The following is a 19,213-nucleotide window of genomic DNA, read 5'->3' as shown; positions in this document are numbered from 1 at the left end:
GGGATAACCAAATAGAACGCAGGTAAGCATTCACATTTAACTACCGTGTACACATAGACATCTCATGTAACACATCGTCAACCAAAGAAGAGGAGCACAAAGCTCAATCCTGTTCTTTTAAAAAGACTCATCAACGAGGGTATTTTACCGAAATCCCAGATCATTCAAACCCATTATTATTTTCCAGCCAAGTCAAGCAGCCGTGGCACTTAAGGGACCGATTGGTTGTAAACTGGGAATTGAAGCATTAGCTTAGCCAGCCACCTCAGTCTTTCTCCTTCAATGCCCAAGGCGTTCCAGTGGTACCTTGTGCGGAGGCTTTTAATAAAGACGCTTGTTTAAATCCTGGAACAATGAGCAAGGGCTGCATTTCAGGTCTGACATTGCAGTAAAATGCCATCACATTGCCCAAAGGGCTAAACTTAACCCAACTGTGAAATCTGATTCTTAGAGAGCGAGGGGTGAAGGATAGAAAGGAGGGAAGAGGGGAGGCAAGTTGTTGTGGTCTGTAGGGCCTATAGGGATGCCGATAGGTGACCGTGTTGGAGTCACTTATTGTTGCAAATGGAAAAGAGCAGAAATTACTGTTTTTTAACATAACTATGATGGATATGACATGAAGCAAACACATCCAAGAGAGATTTAAGGTTCGCTTTACATTTACATTTGGATACGCACCACATCAAACCATCACTTCTTTAAAAAAAAAAAAAAAAAAAAAAGCCTGCAAATATGTTTCAAGCTGCAAGCAAACTCACTACGCAATATGTTTTCCCCTCCAAGTCCTCAAGAGTCTATTCATCATTATAACGCTTTTTCTGTCACTAAACAACTATATATAGAATTGGGAAGATTAATAAAAACGGACGGACATGAATGAAGTAACCAGTTTGGTACAGTCCGGCTCTAATCACAGCTGCAGTTTAACCCCTGGCCCACTGATTGCGATGCAGCTGCGAGTGCAGCTGGGAAACGACGCCGGTCCGTGTCACAAGATGAATCGTAATCAACTGTATACAAGGACATCTGGTTCTGGATGGTGGGAGAAGAGCAGTGAATAGTCTTGAAATCGTTTTTGGAAAGAGCACTAAGCAAGGCTGTAGTTTGCCGTGATGTTACTTGTTGTAGCTAGTTTCTCTGTTAGCACATTGGCCAGCTTGTATGTACAGTAGATTACAGACATGTGTACCAGTTGACCTGACATTAGGCCTGTACATGGCTTGAAAATAAGTTGCATTGGACCTTCATGAAGGTATTTTTCTTTTTTGTACTATTGCATTCCCAGTGAGTATTACTACCAGCGATAACCCAAAGCTCATATCAGAGAGTTGAGGATCAAACTGCTACCAAGCCAGCCGAGGTAATCTGTCACACCAAGGTAGCCCCTGGGACAGCGGGTGGTAGTCCACTGATATACACAACAACATTCCTAGACGCTTGCACGATATCACACACACACACACACACACACACACACACATTTTCTCTCTCTCTCTATATATATATATATATATATATAAATCACACAGACACAGTACAAATCCACTGAAAGAGTTCCGATTCTAGGATCTTCATCTTCAACACAAGACACAGCACTAAGTTTCACTTTATGACAGTTCACTAATGCACCGCTCATGTTTGGCGCTCAAAAAATTCCCCAACTCATAGAGCAATACTTTTGTCATTTTAACCATTTGGGAGAATTCTAAACTAAAAAAGTAGCTATTTCAAAATGTACTGTTTAGTATTTTGTGTTCACACAGCAAGCCCCTAAATATTCTAGCATATACTATAACCGGAGATAATGCTGAGTGTATCTTAGCCTTGCAAATAGGATCTCTTTGGAATCTCTGCAGTATGCAAAAGACCAAGACAATGAAGGACAAGTAGCAAAAGTAATGTCATGGAATAAAATATATTTGATAGAAAAGGTGTTAATGCATCACATTTTGAAGACATTTTAAATGCAAATGTATTGACATGCATGCATCTGTGCACAAACTAGGATTGGGCAATTGGATGAATATATCGGCTATCAGCGATTGGCCCGAAAGGGGAAAACAGCCCGTAGAGCCTGCATATTTCCACATCTGACTCAGTAAACTCAGGGTTTATGTCGACCAAACCAGAGTTGGTGATTGTTAGAACAGTGGAAAGACTAACAAAGATGGTTTTGGCGAGTAAACTATGTTCAATGACTTAACAAGGCAATCAGGCCGCTCTTAGTTCAGTGAAAGAGGTCAACTTAAATTCAGAGGTTGTATTTTTCTTATTATTGAGGAATATAGGTTGAAGAATATTTCCTTTCTTGACATTTTGTGAGTTAATTTTGTTTATTTACTAGACTAAAAAAAGGAAAGAGAGCTCGAGGAACGTAACAAACTTGCCACTCGGACACATCTTCCAGCTGACACTACGGGGGAGAAATGTCCCCTCAGTGCTTTGTGCCAGAAATTTCTTTTTTGCCAGAAATCTCTTTAGGTTTAGGCAACAATTTTCCTTGGTTAGGTTAAGTAAAGTTCATGGTTTGGGTTAAAACAAACCCTGTTTAGCAGAAATCCCTGAAGGCAAACTTCTCCCACGTGTGGATACATCAGTAATTTCCGGTTGTTCTGCTGACGGTGGCCGCTTGGAAGATTTTAACACATTGCCCTACCCTAGCACACATACACTAATACAGCCTTAGACATAATCAGCGAAGCTCTTTGCCATCACACTAACACAACCCTAAACACTCTAATCCCCCCACATTAGATCTGATCTTATTCTCCACAGAGTTAGCAGGAAGCAATAACCGGGGGGAGCGGAGGAAAATGAAGGAGGGGTAATGAGGAGCAGAAGGGAATGAAGAGAGGAGCTGAAAGATAAACTTGCTTTTATTAATCATTTGTGTATGACAGCACAGCAAAAGGGTCTCATAGAAAGATGGACAGTCACTGACACATACTGTATCAGACATTATATCAGACACTATGTCACTGGCTGATGCTTGAATATGTACATTATATTAATTAGAGGAAACTGACTTCCTGGACGGGTTACTATATCATACTGTATTTCATACCATATTGATGAAAGATTATAAGAATAAAGAAGACTGTGAATTTGATAAGGCGGGAATATACCAGGAGTCACTAATGGCCGCGTTCGGACCAAGACGCCGTTATATCCGGACCTATAACCGATAGTTAATTGAGAGTTCTAAAACTAAAACTTTAACGAAATGTGGCTTTTATAAATGGCGCAGCTTTTCTAGTCGCGTTTTTCTCTGCATTGCAAGAGTTGCTGGAGTCTTAACACATGCTACATTGATGAATGTAAAGCAAAATGAATGACAGAATGGTTGAAAAACTCACCAGCACACGAGCCATCGATCTCCTCGTACGCAACGCTGCAGACGCATCTTCCCAAGGGGACCAACCAGTCTCCATCAGCTCCACAGAAGAGTTTGGGTGTGTCTCTTTCTTCAGCATGGTCAACACAAGCCCCCCTCACCTCGACCAATGAAGAAGAGTCCACACGAGGCACTGTGTCCGGAAATGAGGCCAGGTTCCTCAGCGTGAACGGACATTTCTTATAGTAAACCCTCACTGAAACCAAGGCAATGCAGGCACCGATATCTTGAAATGCCAGATAGAAGCCCTTTCTGGTCATGGGTCCCACCTCGCGCACCTCTGTGTTGAGCTTAAGGATGCGATCTCCGAGATCCATCTGAGTGAAGCTTTCATCGGCAGCGATGGTGTCGATCTTGGTGTACTGTGGGGGCTTGAATTTGACAGCGTGAGCCTCATCGGTCTCATGGTAGAAGAGATTGAAAGTCTCCTTGCAGGTACCAGACACCCAAGGGATGGAGTTGCAGTCACGCAGGGTGAAGCGAAGCTCCACGTAGATCTTTTGGGCAGCCTGCCGAGAGATCCAGTTGGAGCGAAGCCAGTTGTTCTGGTTGGGCTCCATCACGCTGCAAACCTGGAAAGTATGGATGGGCCGGTTGTGCTCGTCCATCTCCGTGATGGCGTCCCACTAAACAGGAAATAAGAAGGGAATGGGGGGTAGAAGATGAAAGAAGAGGGAAAAGCAAAGAATCGTAATTAATTAATCAATCAATAGTAATTAAATGATAAGACCAAAAGTATTAAGTCCCTGTGGTGGCCCCAACAGGCAAGTCTGTCAATATAAATGTGATGGCCAGAATGAAGAACACTCTGTTGTTTTTACTAGTAAGGTTTTAAATTTAAATTTTGTCCTGATTGTGGCACTTAAAGATATGCCATGGGGTCATTGAAATCCAAAAGGTTCGTCCCTTTTAGAGGACGAATATGATCAGCAAATTGAATTGCAATCTGCCTATTTCCACCTACTATGGGACACCTTGTGTAAAGGTGATATGTGGGCTAGAAATTGAATTGAGAATTAAATTGAGACTGTCCTCCCAAGAAGAATTACGTTGTTGATCAGGGTGGATGGATAGGTTAACAAAACATTGGACCTTATCGCAGGAGACTGCTGTTTCTTTTGAATTTATAACTGTAGCCATGATGACAAAGCTCCTTTAATGTTGGCTTTTAAGTTTAACCAACCAAACCACAAAAGTTCACTAACCGTATCTACAAACTTCTTAAACCAAACCAGGCTTTTTCCCTAAAATTGTTTTTTGTGTCTAACCAAGCCTACCCAACTAATTCTAGTTTCTGCAGTTCTATTATTTCTATGTTAGGACAATTAGAATAGATTAGATTAGACATTGGTATTCAATGAATATTCACACAAATTTTTTTTCAAATACTTTTGATCATATCAAGTCAGACATTTAGTTGGCGAGACATTTCAAATGATCAACGGACAGAATATTATATAAAAAAACATGCTGTCTGACTCCAGCTGCCTAGTCATCAGCTCTGCAACTCCCAGGTCACATGATCAGGGAGTATGGCAGCTTTGCAGGGTCATGAGGTTACCTGTCCCCATGTTGCCCCCCATGCTGCCCCCCATGCTGCCCCCATGTTGCAGGGTCATGAGGTTACCTGTCCCCATGTTGATGGGAGAGAAGTTAATACGGGGTTTTAGCCCCCAGGTCCCGCACGGCTCTCTGGTTTTATTAGAATGGGGACTGGCTACATGGGCGACCCCAAAACCACCCAACACCGACCTCCAAGAATGAAATGACTTGCCTGGGAAAAGGGGCTCTCAAATCACTCCGCTTACAATGCAGCATTGGAGCCTCCACAAGCTGCAGTGTTTGCCTTTGTGTGTGTCTGGCTTTATATTTAGACTGATATCCAAACCATTTTGCTTCGTCTTTATATGGTGTGGGTATGATTTTAAACTATTACTACTCCTACTATTACTTCAGCCACAGTAGCACACCTTAGCACACCGTCTTCTGGTATGAGCCAAACACTACGGTCAACACGTTTTCACACAGACAAGCAATAGATGCAAGTGGGAGGTTAGGTGAGGAAGTCCAACAATGAAGCTATTAATTACCGACCAACATAACTATCATTTTGTGTTTAAAAAGTGAACTGACTTTAACGCACGTACACAAACACACACTTTATGTCCCCATTCTCCGGTCTAAGAGAGGAGACCCATTCTCAGTAATGGCTGGAAAACAACTCCTTTATAGACAAACACAGTCCAGAGAGTTGCAATAGAGCTGCTGGTTAATTTACTAATACTATTTGCCTGATAAGCTCGTGCATTTAATAAGCTGTTTTGCACTTAGCTAAATATTACCTCTTGATGAGAGTAGTAATCAAAGCCAAATGTTTGCTTTTACACACTCATTATCCTTTTTAATAACATGTTCTAATTCAATCATCCAAGGGCGACGGGCTTTAATCTGCTCTTCCCTCGAGGTGTAATTGTAGAATTACAGTCAATCAAATGGATTTTGATTAGATGTGATATTGCTCATCACCTGTGAGGCTATGCACGATGGATTTTGTTGGGCATACAAAAGAACCGCAGTAAATCCAGGTAAAAAAAATGCTTAATGTGTAATTAAAAGCCAAAAGATGAGGGAATTTCACCTCTGTTAACTTTGCAGCAAAGAAGGAACAGTATCACAGATTGTCGTTCTATTGTGTCCAGCTTTCCACATTAATAGCATAAACAGTGGGTGATGAATATTTAGATTTTAGTAAAATCTGTTAAGTTTATTCATAATCAGATTCAATTTATTTACCAATAAGTACATATCTACCTTCATATTTGCCTTGCTTTACTGTACATACTGTATTTCTGACTTAAGGAATAGTTCAGCATGATGGGAGATAAATGTATTCACTTTCCTACCGAGAGTTAGATGAGAGAATTAAAACCACTGGCGTGTCTTTACTGTATATATGAAGCTACCGCCGGCTAGGCTTGGACAGTATTTCGGCATTCGGGCAGAATGATTTTCAATACCGCTGAACTTTCTATTCGTTTGTATTGATGTGATATATTGTAGAGCACAGTCCGGCCACCAGAGGCCGGTCTCTATGGTGTAACAGGCGGAAAGTTGCAACACCCTTGAGCTCCAACGCTTTCTTTTAACAATAGTAAGCGCTACAGTTTAGAAGCGTTACTGAAGGAATTGAGATTATACAGGACGACACCTTGTCTTGGTTTAAAAAGAAAATGTTTGACACTTCCACACCGGAGACATAGCTTGGGAATCAATTATTCATTTAAATGTATGGAAACAAGAACAAGCTTGTCTTTGTTGAACACACAAACACACTGAGATTGGTGATAAAGGTCTTTCTACAAGACATATTGTGTATCAATGGCTTCAAGCTCGAAGAGATAAAGAAGGGATGACACTTTGTGTTTAATAAACCAGATGATCAATATTGTTTGAAATTCTGTACATTTTTCAGAATTTTTCTTCACCAAATTTTCAGTTTCTGCCAATTATTTTAAATTCAGTTTATGGTGCTTGACTGACATAAAAGTGAAGTGTGGTGTCAAGTGTCTTCATTAAACTTTATGTTCCTATAATGGTTGCTAAAGGGCAACCAAGCAATCCAAGGAACCCCAGTCTATTGCCTATTAGAAGTGACTGTTACAGAACCTGTGTTTGTGTGCTAACACATAGCAAAGTCAGACATAGCCTTCAGCCTTTCTTCTCAGGACATTTAATAATGTATCAAGGCTGGTTTCTATACTTAAGGGATTGGAGGTCTAACATCTTGATTAGGACTAAAAACATTCTTTAGTAACTAAGTAGTGTGTGAAAGTTGTGTTAAATCGAGAAAGAGAAGATAGAAAGCAGGAGATAAAGAAAGAGATGAAAAATAAAACGTGTAAAGCATGCATGGAGGTATGTGTGTTTCATCAGGAGATACTAGAGAATTACTAAAGTTAGAAGGCAATTAAATGAGCTCAAACGACACTGTAGATAGACTGTGGCCAGAGACAGAGAGATAGAGGCAGAGATATTGGTGTGGTGTCCTAAGGGGGAAAACAATCCACGGTGATAGGAGCATATTGCTACTCGAATCCCCAACTAAATACCACTCACAGATGATCTAAAAGCCTCCAAGACTTCCACATCTTGTCAGCTAGCTGATAATGTCAAGCAGCTTTGTGGTGTCAGCACTTTTAAATAAGTCACTCTTGCTGCTTTACGTTTACAAGAGCTAGAAATTGAGTTTTTCCAAGATGTCTGACAGGCAATGAAATTGATTTCCTCTTAATTGACTTCAAAATATAAGGGTCGTTTCAGCGACAGCATCACACCTTTGGGCCAAAGCCTGCAGTCCCTTTGAAATCACCAACCTGACAGGACCTTCGCCACTTTATTGTGTGTGTAGCCTTGATGTGTCATCTGAATAAGAACTTCTTTTTCAAAGTAGAAAACTTGAAGTGAAGCCACCTCAGTAACTTGCCATCCAGCCTTAACATGCATAATTGAAAAACGGTCAGAAAACGAGGCTGATTGATTGCAGCCTGAGACCAAAGCCCTTATAGCCCATCACTCTCGCACATGAAAGAGAGCCAGTCATTTTACTGGCCACTCGCCCGGAGATGAGCTCCTTTTATTTAAACTGTGAAACCCGGAGCCCTATGGAGAACAGCACTTTTAAATATAGTGTCATAAACCGCTCCGCTCGTCCTCGATTGAAATTAAACATTTAGCGATTCCTAGCGTTCCATTTGGTTGGGTCTTAAAAAAAAAATGAAAAAAAAAGAAAAGAATAAAACACAATTTAAAAGTCAAATGTCGCTCTATGCAAATTAGAGTGTGTTATGACCGACTATTAAAAAATGACTTAATAATCAGGCCTATTACTGAATGAAACCAGTGGGGTAGGTTAAGGAGTGGAGCTTTTAAAGGTGTACTATCAGACTGGTAGGAGACGTGCGTGCTCATTGTGTAAAAATGTTAAAATCTTTACAGATTTGGCTAACACACACACACACACACAAAGTATAATACCCACTGTAGGAAGTAGCAAGGCAATTCGTTATTTTTCTTATTTAGGAGATTCTACTTTGTTCAGTTACTGTGTAGTGGAGCAAGTGGCCATCGGAAATGCAACTGATAGCTGTTTCATTGATACGATGAAACTATGTGTCTATGCATGCGAAGTATGAACTAAAATCCCCCAATTCACTGATACACATACAACCGTGTGCACTTGTGTTGTAATATACATTTGATTTAATTACAATAAACATTTGGACATTGGGATACTGAATTTGTCCTAAAAATATGTGAGCTATCTGTGTGCCTGAATATTGAATAATGAAAATAAATACAGTACACCTTTTCATCCGGTGGCTGGAATTCAGCAGGCCCCACAGCAATGTTAGGGAGGAATTACAAATGTCCTATGGGAAACAAGGACACTGCATATTGTATATTGTTGGTGTGAAAGACGAATACAGTCAAATCACAGGTGTTCATTTGGGCCACAGGAGACTTGGTCTGTATAAATATTTATAATTAAATTTTCTTTTGTCATCACCGGGGGATTGCAGGACACTACAGTGTCCTGTAGCCTCACCTGCTTTTCTTAGAACAAAACAGGCTCCTGCTGTGGTCACACACACAGTCAGTGGAGTTGGGAGCAGGTGTGTTTTTCCCTGACTTCCTCTCTCAATTGAAGCAAAGATAAAGACTGCGGAGAAGGAAAAAACAACTAGCCAACATGAACACCCTTAGCTACTTTCTTTCTTCAGATCATTCCCACTATCCATCTTTTTTGTTTATCTTTTTGTGTTTTCTTTCCCTCCTCCAGACAACATTTTCGACACAAAACATTGAAAAACAATTCCTTTTTGCCATCTTTGACACAACTTGACACACAGAAAATAAAAGCCTGCTGTGCTTTACTTCATCAACGTGAGGACAAACTCATTAACTCTAAAACAACGAGAATCACTCCCTCTGCTGGACTCACCCCTGTGGGGTCATTTATCTCTCCTGTCCTTTTTGCCATTAGCTTCACAGCCGGGTGATTAAATTATAACTATATATCACATTACAGTTTGTCTGGGAAAAGATACCACTTAGCACCACCAACATGCCACACTGCCGTGTGAAACTCTGAATACACATTCAATCCCATCAATGGTACGTTAACACACGTCGAAAGGCAACTTAGACATGATGCAGTTAATACTTAATCTGAAGGGTCTGAGTCTATTAAGGACATTTTAATTTGTTTTTATGTTAACAAGAAATATTGCATATTGTTTTTAGGTGACTTGTTATTTCTCCATAGTGCGCATTCTTTAATATCCAGCAATTAATAGCTTTTCTTCCAAGGTTTTCCTCTCTTTTCTCTGTTGTAACATTCCTTGTATATTCTTTTCCTCTGCTTCTGTCTTTCTTTCTCTCTCTCTCTCTAATATATCGCTCCATTATTCCTCCATCTGTCTCTACTTTTCCCCTTTTTATTCCCATGTCTTTCTGTTTGTCTCATATCTGATGCCCTCTCTGTCTCTGTCTTGCCCCATACACTTTGTCTCTTACACACAAGCATGCATCTTGCTGAACTGTGTGTGTGTGTGTGTGTGTGTGTGTGTGTGTGTGTGTGTGTGTGCGTGCGATGCCACTGACACTGGGAATGAGAGATTTTTATTTAATCCCAGAGCCTCCCTCAGTGATGGATGAAAAACCTCCGCCTCCACCTCACACACACACACACACACGATAGCAATAGAAATGAGGGAGATGGATGAGGAGTCTTTGCTCACAGGGGAACTTGATGTCAGCTCTTTGACTTTATGAGAAAAGAACAAACAATAAAAAGAAAGTAAAACAACTGGAATGGAGTGGGAAAAAGTAAGAGAAAAAGGCAAATGCAAAGTTAAATGTGTTCTTCCAGCATTTTTACGACTTATGAATATTAACAATCACTGGCTGGAAATTTGGACCGTTAGAGAGAGTGAATAAAATCACAGAGCACCCACCCCTTCACCAACCATTTAATGTGATTTACTCTCAGAGACTATCGGGAACATTGAAATATAAAACCACTTTATTACCTCCAAACTAACGAACTCACCAAATAACATGAAATAGAATCAAATGTATTTTACAATACCGGTGTTTGATTGCAAGGCTGAACAATTACAAATATGATATCTGATATATTTTAATATTAAAAAAATCTCACATTATAGACGGACAAAGCCGAAGTTGTTTTCAAGTACAAGCTTAATATTAATCATTCTCAATAGTCAGAAGCATTACACCATTATTTGCCCAAAAATCTATGCCCTTGTGTGTGCATTTTATCACAAATGTGTGTGTGTGTGTGGTTGTGTTTCAGAAGTTGGTCTATAGAGGGCTCATTAGAGACAAGTGGGGCTAAACTGATTGTGGCTAACAGTGCCGACAAGACAATCGATACGTTGATTGGGGAATTATGGAAATAGATTTCCACTGTGTTTAGGACTTCTAATTCAATAAGTAAAGGTGTGACGATGAGGAATATTGACATCATTGGACACTGGACAGAACCTGCATAACAATATTGAACATGTCAGATAATCCCTAATATTGACACCATAATAAAAGGAATGAACCGCCTATTTTCCATATTACAGCCTGGTGGTGGAACTACTCATTGTGAGTACAGAGCCAGTAATGTTAATGTTGAGTTTGAATCCTAACTTTGCAATCGGTTTTATCTCTGCTTCGCATTTCTCCTTATTGTGTAGCGGTCAGTTTGTTAGGTTGGTGTAAAATGATTGAGAACTGTATATTGTCAATTTTGAAACACTTTCCTTTGGAGTTAGATCAACCCTCTAACATCTGGAGGAGGCTACACATACATCATGTACACTTGCTCTATTCTCTTTAATGGATCTATAAGCAGAATTACTAATAATTGCAATCTATAATTATGAGGGTTTGCTGGTGGGATGCAGAAATAAAAATTCTGAAAGAAGCTGACTGAAAATACCAGAAGTCTAATATTTCAGTAAATTATCGTTATAATCTTTATCATTCAGACCCAGACCTGTACGCCAGATGGAGCACAGTGTTGGTTCAGACAGTACACTGAAGTTACACTTGCTATAGCTGACTGGCATCATCTGTTTCATGCATGCTTCACAATCACTGGTCCATTCACAGCTGTGTGGCGATCAGCTGATTAGTAATCTCCATATTCAAGGATTTCAAGGATAATTTATTTTTTTCATTATGCAACACAGGGATGCGCAATGAAATGCAGTTGTAGCCCATTTGCTACACAATCGTTTTTTTTTGAGAAACTAGACTTTTTAACACTTCAAACAATAGCTTCCATAGTTTTATATTAGATGTTTTGTTTGTACCAGAGTGTGCTGCTTATCATGTGACTTGTAAATTGGATGCAATTTTTATTAAATCATTGTTTTATTAAATCATTGTTATTATCTGGTTGTTTGTCCCTGCTCTTTAGGGACTGATTCATCATTTTAAAACAAGTAAAATGTAACCCACATTACTCTTCACACACACACACACACACACACACACACACACAGTATCCCACTGCCTGTCACCAGCACATCCCCAAATCAATAGGAGAAGTGAACAGTGGTGAGCAAATGAAATCCAAAGGCCCTGTGCTTCACTCAGTCCTGCATCCATCACAGTGGATGGGTGGCCAGCAGGGTGGAGCCAGAGCACCCGCGTCCATCTGTCATCCCCGTGGTGCTCTCACAAAGTGACACCCCGTTGGCGATGGCCTCAGTCATCCTCCTAAGAGAGCCGAGGGCGCTGAAGATAGACTTCGACCTGTGTTGACATTTTAAAGACTGCTCATGTTGGACTGATGTTTGCTTGGAGCTGATATCCACTATCTTTGTGTGTGGCAGATTTTTTTTTTAGAGCAATGAAACACCCAAATGACACAGATTAAGTGGTTCCTCCAGAGTTGTATTCTGGCCGTGGTTTAAACACCTCGGAAAATGAATGACAAACCAGTGAGCAAGACTAATAAAGTCAAAGTGTTCCCTTGAGGCGTTTGATTGCAGGTTTAACAGACTGTTGAGTAAATTCCGCCCACTACCCAGGAATTATTTCTTTGGTCAGACATTGCCACCGTAATAATTTACCCATACACCTCTATCATTATCAGAGGTGTGCACAGCCTGGCTGCTCATGTCAAATATAAGCCCATGTTCTGACGATACAAGGGCTAACCCTGGCTTTCTATATGTTTTTAAAACCCGGTTTGAACTCCGCTTTTACCGTCTTGTTTGGACAAGCAACACTTCTCGAAGCTGCAGCACACGGAGCAAACTTTCACAATGCACTGATCTGACAGACGACAGACCGAAGCAAAAGCCAACAACAAAGCAAACAGCTCCCTTCTGAAAGTATAAAGCAGGTTATTCCACGTTTTGCCCTCTGTGACATCTTTGCAGAGTGTGCTTGTATACACTTCTGTGAGATAAGAAGATATTACACTGAGGCATTGGGGGTACAGAATAGAGAAGATATAACAGTTTCACATTTCTAAATGTATTAGAACTGAACCTGAACTTAACCTCAAGCCTCACGACAAAGGGGAAAAGAAGAAACACCATTGAGACTGAGCCTGCTACAGTATGTGGCAACTATTCCACCAGCCCAGTGCAGTGATCAGAGCCCCCTTATTTCAACATTCATGATCCCTGCATAACAGAGCTCATCTATGCTAAATGAATTTGCTGTGTAAAGCCACGTATGTGTTTTCCTTCAAAAAACAAATATGGCTGGCATGGATGCAAACCAGCCACATTTCTTCAAGTCAAAGAGGTTTTCCTTTAAGAAAAGACAGCCTTGTTCCCCACACTGCATCACAAACATCCACCCTCATGAATTGTTTATGAACAAAATACTGAGCCCCACCCCCTCTGGGGCTGCCATTCTCACCTCTGACCTCCTAATTGCAATGTTAACTAAAAAGATATCCACTGTGTCACATGGTGAGATCAATTCAGTAGGTAGTGCCTACTTTAGTGCCCGACTAAAGACGCTGATATTGGCTGTTCACAATACATTGCAAAAACTTTGGTGATGCACTGACTTTGACCTGTAGCACCAACAGCAGATTGATATTATAGTTTTGAATGAAATGTCTCAGCTATTGCATGTATTGTCATGATATTTGGTGCACACATTCATGCCTCCTTCAGGATGACCTTTAATAACTTGCGTGATCCCTTCATTTAATTAATCTAGCGCCGTCATCGGGTTAAAATTATCATTTGTCTGATTTGTTTAAAGACCAAATACCTGCAAAAATGACATTCCCATCAGCTTCAGATACATTGTTTGTGTCTTGTTAAAGTGTCTTATCAGCATGAAATACATATTACAAGTAAATCTATTGTTCCTTCGTAGCAAAACAAACTGTATTTCGAGCAAAAGCGATAGGAATTTTTTTTTTAAATGTAGCAAACAGAAATATAATGCTCGACTAAGAGTCAGGTAAGAGCGCTATTCTGCAATGAGAGAAACTCATGTAATGTCCCTGTTTCAATTACGATGTCTTTTTGGAACTAACAATTGTCTTAGAGCAAATTCAACCCTCAGGCTAACAAAAGCACTGAATCCCTTGATGTTTGCACATGAAAACTGCCAGATATCAAGTCACAATGAACATACAGCATCTTCACTGTTGGCAACACTATAATTTATCACTAGCTTCAAAAGCCAGATGCCAGTAAAACCCTATCTACCTGCAGGTTTAACACTGGATAAGGGCATGAACCTTGTCTCCGTTCAACCTCTTCTCCTCTATCTCATTTGCCTAAACGGTGATATGTCACACGTTGACTCTGTCTCATCTGAGCTGACACAGCTTCCCCCCCCCCCCCCCCCCCCCCCCACCACCACCAGCTCAGGCAAACTGTGCGTGGGAAAAACGAGGGGGAAAAGAGCTTGTCGTTTTACATATCTATTTTTGCCAAATATTTTTGGCGGGCGGGCAGGCAGTCTGGAATGTCAATGTTTGGCTCAGCAGCCTCTGACTGATGTGAGATCACAGTGACGGCTGCACACAGCGGTACACACACACAGACTTTGCCAGTGGGTGAGGTAGCAGGGTGCAACCATAGACAGCTTAGATAACACCAGGTCACCCAGGTAGAGGAAAGCATGCTGCACAGACACACACAAATAGAGTCTACCCAGAACATGGATTCAATTTCCAGTTTTCTTTAAGCTCAAAACAAAAATGTAGCTCTCAAACAGGGTTCTTTGGAGCTACTGCAGATGTTATTTTGTGCTTTATGCTGTGAGTCTTTAAATAATGAGAAGAGTCTCTGTGACTCTTAGTTCTGTCTACCCTTTAACCTATTCAGTATTGAAAGCTAATCTTTTTCTGATCTGCACTCGTGATTCAAAAGCGGGGGTCTAACTGGTATCAACTTTAGCCAAACACTGGAGTCAATGATAAAGACAACTCTGGCATTTTAAACTGTAGAAGGTCAGCACTATCTCATTCGCTCTCTCTCTGCTCCAATTCACTTAAATTCAAATCTGCTTTTTTTGGTCTGACAGGAGAAAGTAAGTGTTGTTACAGCAGCCATTTGATTTCCTACTAAAACAAAACTGAATTAATACCTCAAAGTACAGCTCAGGGCAGCAGTATTATGAGGAGACAAGCTATGATTAAACAGAATAAGTGAAATAACTGCGTCATCTGGAGTAACATTATAAATATCACTTGTATTCAAACGTTTAATTTAGTTAATTAAACTGCCCTCCCTCTGCAGACATACAGGATGAAACACACGCAAACACAACTGCAACACATTGCCTCTTGCCTGTTTTCACAGTCTGCTGCTCTCTGTTAAGAAGAGGCTGTCAAAGAGACAGAGAGAGGGAGTTGAGAAAGAGAGGCAGTGAAAATGAATAAAATGGGAGAAAGATATCAAGAGGATGGGGAACAAGGAAGATGAAGAGTACCGGAGTCACAAGACAGTAAGACAGAGCGGACAAGGGGTAAAGAGAATGTGGTGCATACAGAGCTGTTTGTAACAATGTGTGAGGATGAATGTGTGTGTGTGTGTGTGTGTGTGTGTGTGTGTGTGTGTGTTGCAGGACTGCTGTATGCTTGAGGGCCAAAGCTTCTCTCGTAACAATAGAAAAGATAAGGAAAAGAAATTGGAGGACAGTTTTCAAGGGATGCCTTAGGATAAAGATTGAAGGTTAAGGTGAAAATTAGGATTACTGTAGGCTTAGGTTGGTGGGATGTAGCTTAAGCACAGTTTTTGCTGTGAACAGCCTGCGACACCTGACATTGAATTAAATGCAAAAGTAAAACACAAAATGGGGAAAAAAACTAAATAAAGAGTACTTGCCTTTCAAAGCCATAACATTTCCAAAGAAAGGTCCAAAATATAGTCCTCTGCTATTTTGATAATAACAATGCCATCCATTAATTGTCTTGCCTTTTTCAAAGACATAGACAGATAGACTTTAAAAAGATTAATCCAATACATTTTCCTGACAAGTGACCTTTCCCTGCTGTGAAAATAATGATAATCATCTTCAGAAGAAACTAGAGAGTTTGGTTGCTTACCCCCATAAATGTCGCGAACAAAATAACAGAATCTCCTGTCAGTGTAATACAATACAGTTCAACAGCACCACAGGCTGCAGCTTCCACAATGATCATTCAGTCGAATGGACACCTCTAAAAGACAGTCTCAATAACAACGAAACGTTCATTAAGGCATTTTGTATCATTTGTATTAAGTATTAAGAACATACACAATACATTTTGGTAAGAGATTTTAAATGAATGCGCATGTAAAGGTTAGCCCAAATATCTATTAGGGTTCTTTGCTACTTCCAGGATTAACAACATTCTCTGCCTGTCTGTCTGCCTGTCTGTCTGGTGACAGCAGGAGACATCTTCCCTTAGCAAAGCCATCTGACTCCAGTCTGTAACGCTTAAACAAGCTTGACTGGAAATGAGTGCAGACAAAACGGGATTGTCTGGCCGGCTCGATCAATTAGGACAGAGGGAGCAGCACGGAGAAAGGCAGAGAAAGCATGCGGTGCGGCGCGGCTTTCAGCATCCTCAGAATTTGTATAAAATGTTAAGTGCATTTTAGAGAGCATGCCAGACAAAACATTAATCTCAGATGAAACCTAATCCCTCTAACGGGAACCATCATCTGACCCGAAACGCCCACACACACCTCACCATGTAGGATTCAAGATCTACACTGAAGTGGGACTTGGAAAAACAAGATATTTCTCCCTCAAATTCTTCTTTCTCTGCTTGTAAAAGAGACAAAGAGGATGAACTGTTTGAGCTTCAGGGGAGGAATCTTAGCCAAGTGACCACGTCTCTTGTTTATCACAACCCTATATCATTGAAGGGGATTGAGAAGAAGAATATAAATGAGATACAACCACATGCAGAGAAAGGTTGCTTTGGAATCATTTGCACAAATGTTTTCCACGATAGAACAGTAATAAGATACACTGAAATATGAATACAGATGCTACAATACCATTGTTTTCCTTCCCAATACTGGGAAGTCATTGATCTGTCTTTGCTTCACTTTCTCCCCAGATATGTTGTTCGCAAGTGTGTTTTGGAAGCCTTGGAGACAAATGATATTGGATGCGGGGACTTCGCCATCATTGAGGGTTTAGTAAATTAAAACCAAGGGTGAAAGGGAGAAGAGAGGAGGGAGAAAGGAGGCAGTTGTGTCCTGCGGTGCTGTGATCAATCTTCTACCCCAGCATTTTGTTACAACATGCAGCAAAACTCCTATCCATCCATACCCTCCACTGTTTTGAATTGGGATTGAGGGGATTTGAGAGGCGAGTGATCTATATTCAGATTGAATGAGCTGAGATGTATGGTTTTCTGTTTCCGCCGTAAGCAGTTTTACAAAGAAATATGTTAACTCTACACAGCTACCAAGATAAATAAGCTCAAATATCAGTTGAATCTGAGAGACCATTAAACACGGCACATTTCTCACTGCCTCCCTCTGTTCATGGGACCAAGGTAAAAACAAACTATGAATATGGATGCACATTATTTGAACCCATTGGAAACCATTTTACTTTTTAAATATGAAAGGGAGCCATTTCAATTTTCGGCATGACAGGATACGTGACCTTCAGCAGCTGCAACAGCCCACTGATGCAACAGCATCAATGACGGTAAAGGGTGTAATCCATGTGTTACACACATAGTCGTATCTAAGACTTCGCCCATTGGTTAGTGGACTGCCATGAGTTTGGCCATCTTGGTTTATGGCCGTCGTCATCTTGACTTTTTTGCAACCGGTGAAAGGAAGTTACCATATCTGGAATGGAGAAGAGTGACGTAGAGGCGCTGTATACGGCTCTGGCAGCGGCAGCAGCCTGTCAATCAAAAAGTGGTCATCTTTATTGTATGAACTCCTGCTGAGATGCAACAATGTGTCCAGAAAGAGGGGACCGATGGGATATATGGTGATTGATAAAGGAGTGCAGGAGGAGGAAGACGTCACACAGATTATGAGGTTATTATCTCTAAGAGTGAAAATTGTCTGAGTGTGATTAGAGGATGTACATATAGGGAAATCAAGAGCTTCCTTTCATTTGGAAAAGGGCTTTTTACTGTATACAGTTCACTGCATAGAAAGCATCGTAAAACTTGGGTTTCTGATTTGTCACAACTAATTAAGATGTTCTTAAACCAGTTCCACTAACCCTTACAGACTCACAGAAGTGTCTCCTGCTAAGTTCGCAAGGACTCAGGACTGTCCCACTGTGACATAAGCAAGAGTTATACACCCTTTCTGTAATCCACAATTCTGCAGACTTTGCTCAAGGAAATAACCCACAATGCATAGCGCTGTGGGGTTAAACCAGTGACCAAGGGCTGCCCTGATGGCCAAGGGGTTAAGGAGACATCCATAAATCGCAATGTTCCCGATTCAGGTCCAGAAGGGGGCCGTTGATAATAATAATAATACATCAATTTTATATAGCGCTTTTCAAAATACCCAAAGACGCTTTACAGGGCAGAGACACACAGAACAAACAAACAAAAAAGATGATTATTCCCTAACCCCTTCCTCTCTTGTTTCCTGTCATCTCTCCACAGACTACTATCTAGTAAAAGTATAAAATGGCCGCCCAAAAAACAAACTAGGAGCATAAAAAAAATCAACATTTGTTACAAGCTGACAAATAGAGTTTTCATTCCAAGATAACCAGAGCTGTGTTTTTGTCTTATAATGGCATGGTGGGGATTTTCAAACACATTGACTTGGTTCAAAAGTACCATTTTCCTTCAACAGGGAGCGAGCATGTCATTTCATTTTACGATGAGTACGATTATTATTTTAACGGTCCACAGTAATGTCTCAATCAAAGTTTTGTGATTTCATAAAGTGGTGTCCCATTCCTCATACAGTAAACGTTACACTCTCCTTTGTCATGTATTTGTTCTATATTTGGATGGCTTTGGAGGTTTTTTTGCCTCTTATATGGCTAAAAATATTTAAGGACATATAAAACTGTTGATTGATAACAAAGGAAGCATTTATATAAAGTGATAAGTACTTTCTTGTAGTTCTACTACCAATAATGCATTTTCCATTCTATCTTGTCACTTCCCTGACTCCATTGATCAGACAGGGTATATAAAATGTCAACTTTGTGTTGATTAATCTCTGTTTGGAACCTTTTTGTTTTCCATTTGAAAGTGTCAGGTTGGATTTTCTTCAATGGCTCCTTCCGAGTTCACAGACACGTCGATGCCCAAACAAT

General features: G+C 40.5%; 1 protein-coding gene across 1 annotated transcript in view; it reads right to left on the bottom strand.

Moving 5' to 3' along the window:
• LOC142969242 (ephrin type-A receptor 6-like) overlaps positions 1–19,213 on the bottom strand; it is a 130,612-nt gene that overhangs the window by 93,781 nt on the left and 17,618 nt on the right. The window contains exon 3 of the mRNA XM_076109035.1: positions 3,357–4,020. Coding sequence (XP_075965150.1) covers positions 3,357–4,020 — 664 coding nt within the window. The remainder of the gene's footprint in view (positions 1–3,356; positions 4,021–19,213) is intronic.

This window comes from Anarhichas minor, unplaced genomic scaffold, assembly GCF_050575085.1.
Source record: "Anarhichas minor isolate MPS153535 unplaced genomic scaffold, ASM5057508v1 ptg000004l, whole genome shotgun sequence".
NCBI classification, from domain to species: domain Eukaryota; kingdom Metazoa; phylum Chordata; class Actinopteri; order Perciformes; family Anarhichadidae; genus Anarhichas; species Anarhichas minor.
This window is presented reverse-complemented; position numbering and strand designations above follow the sequence as displayed.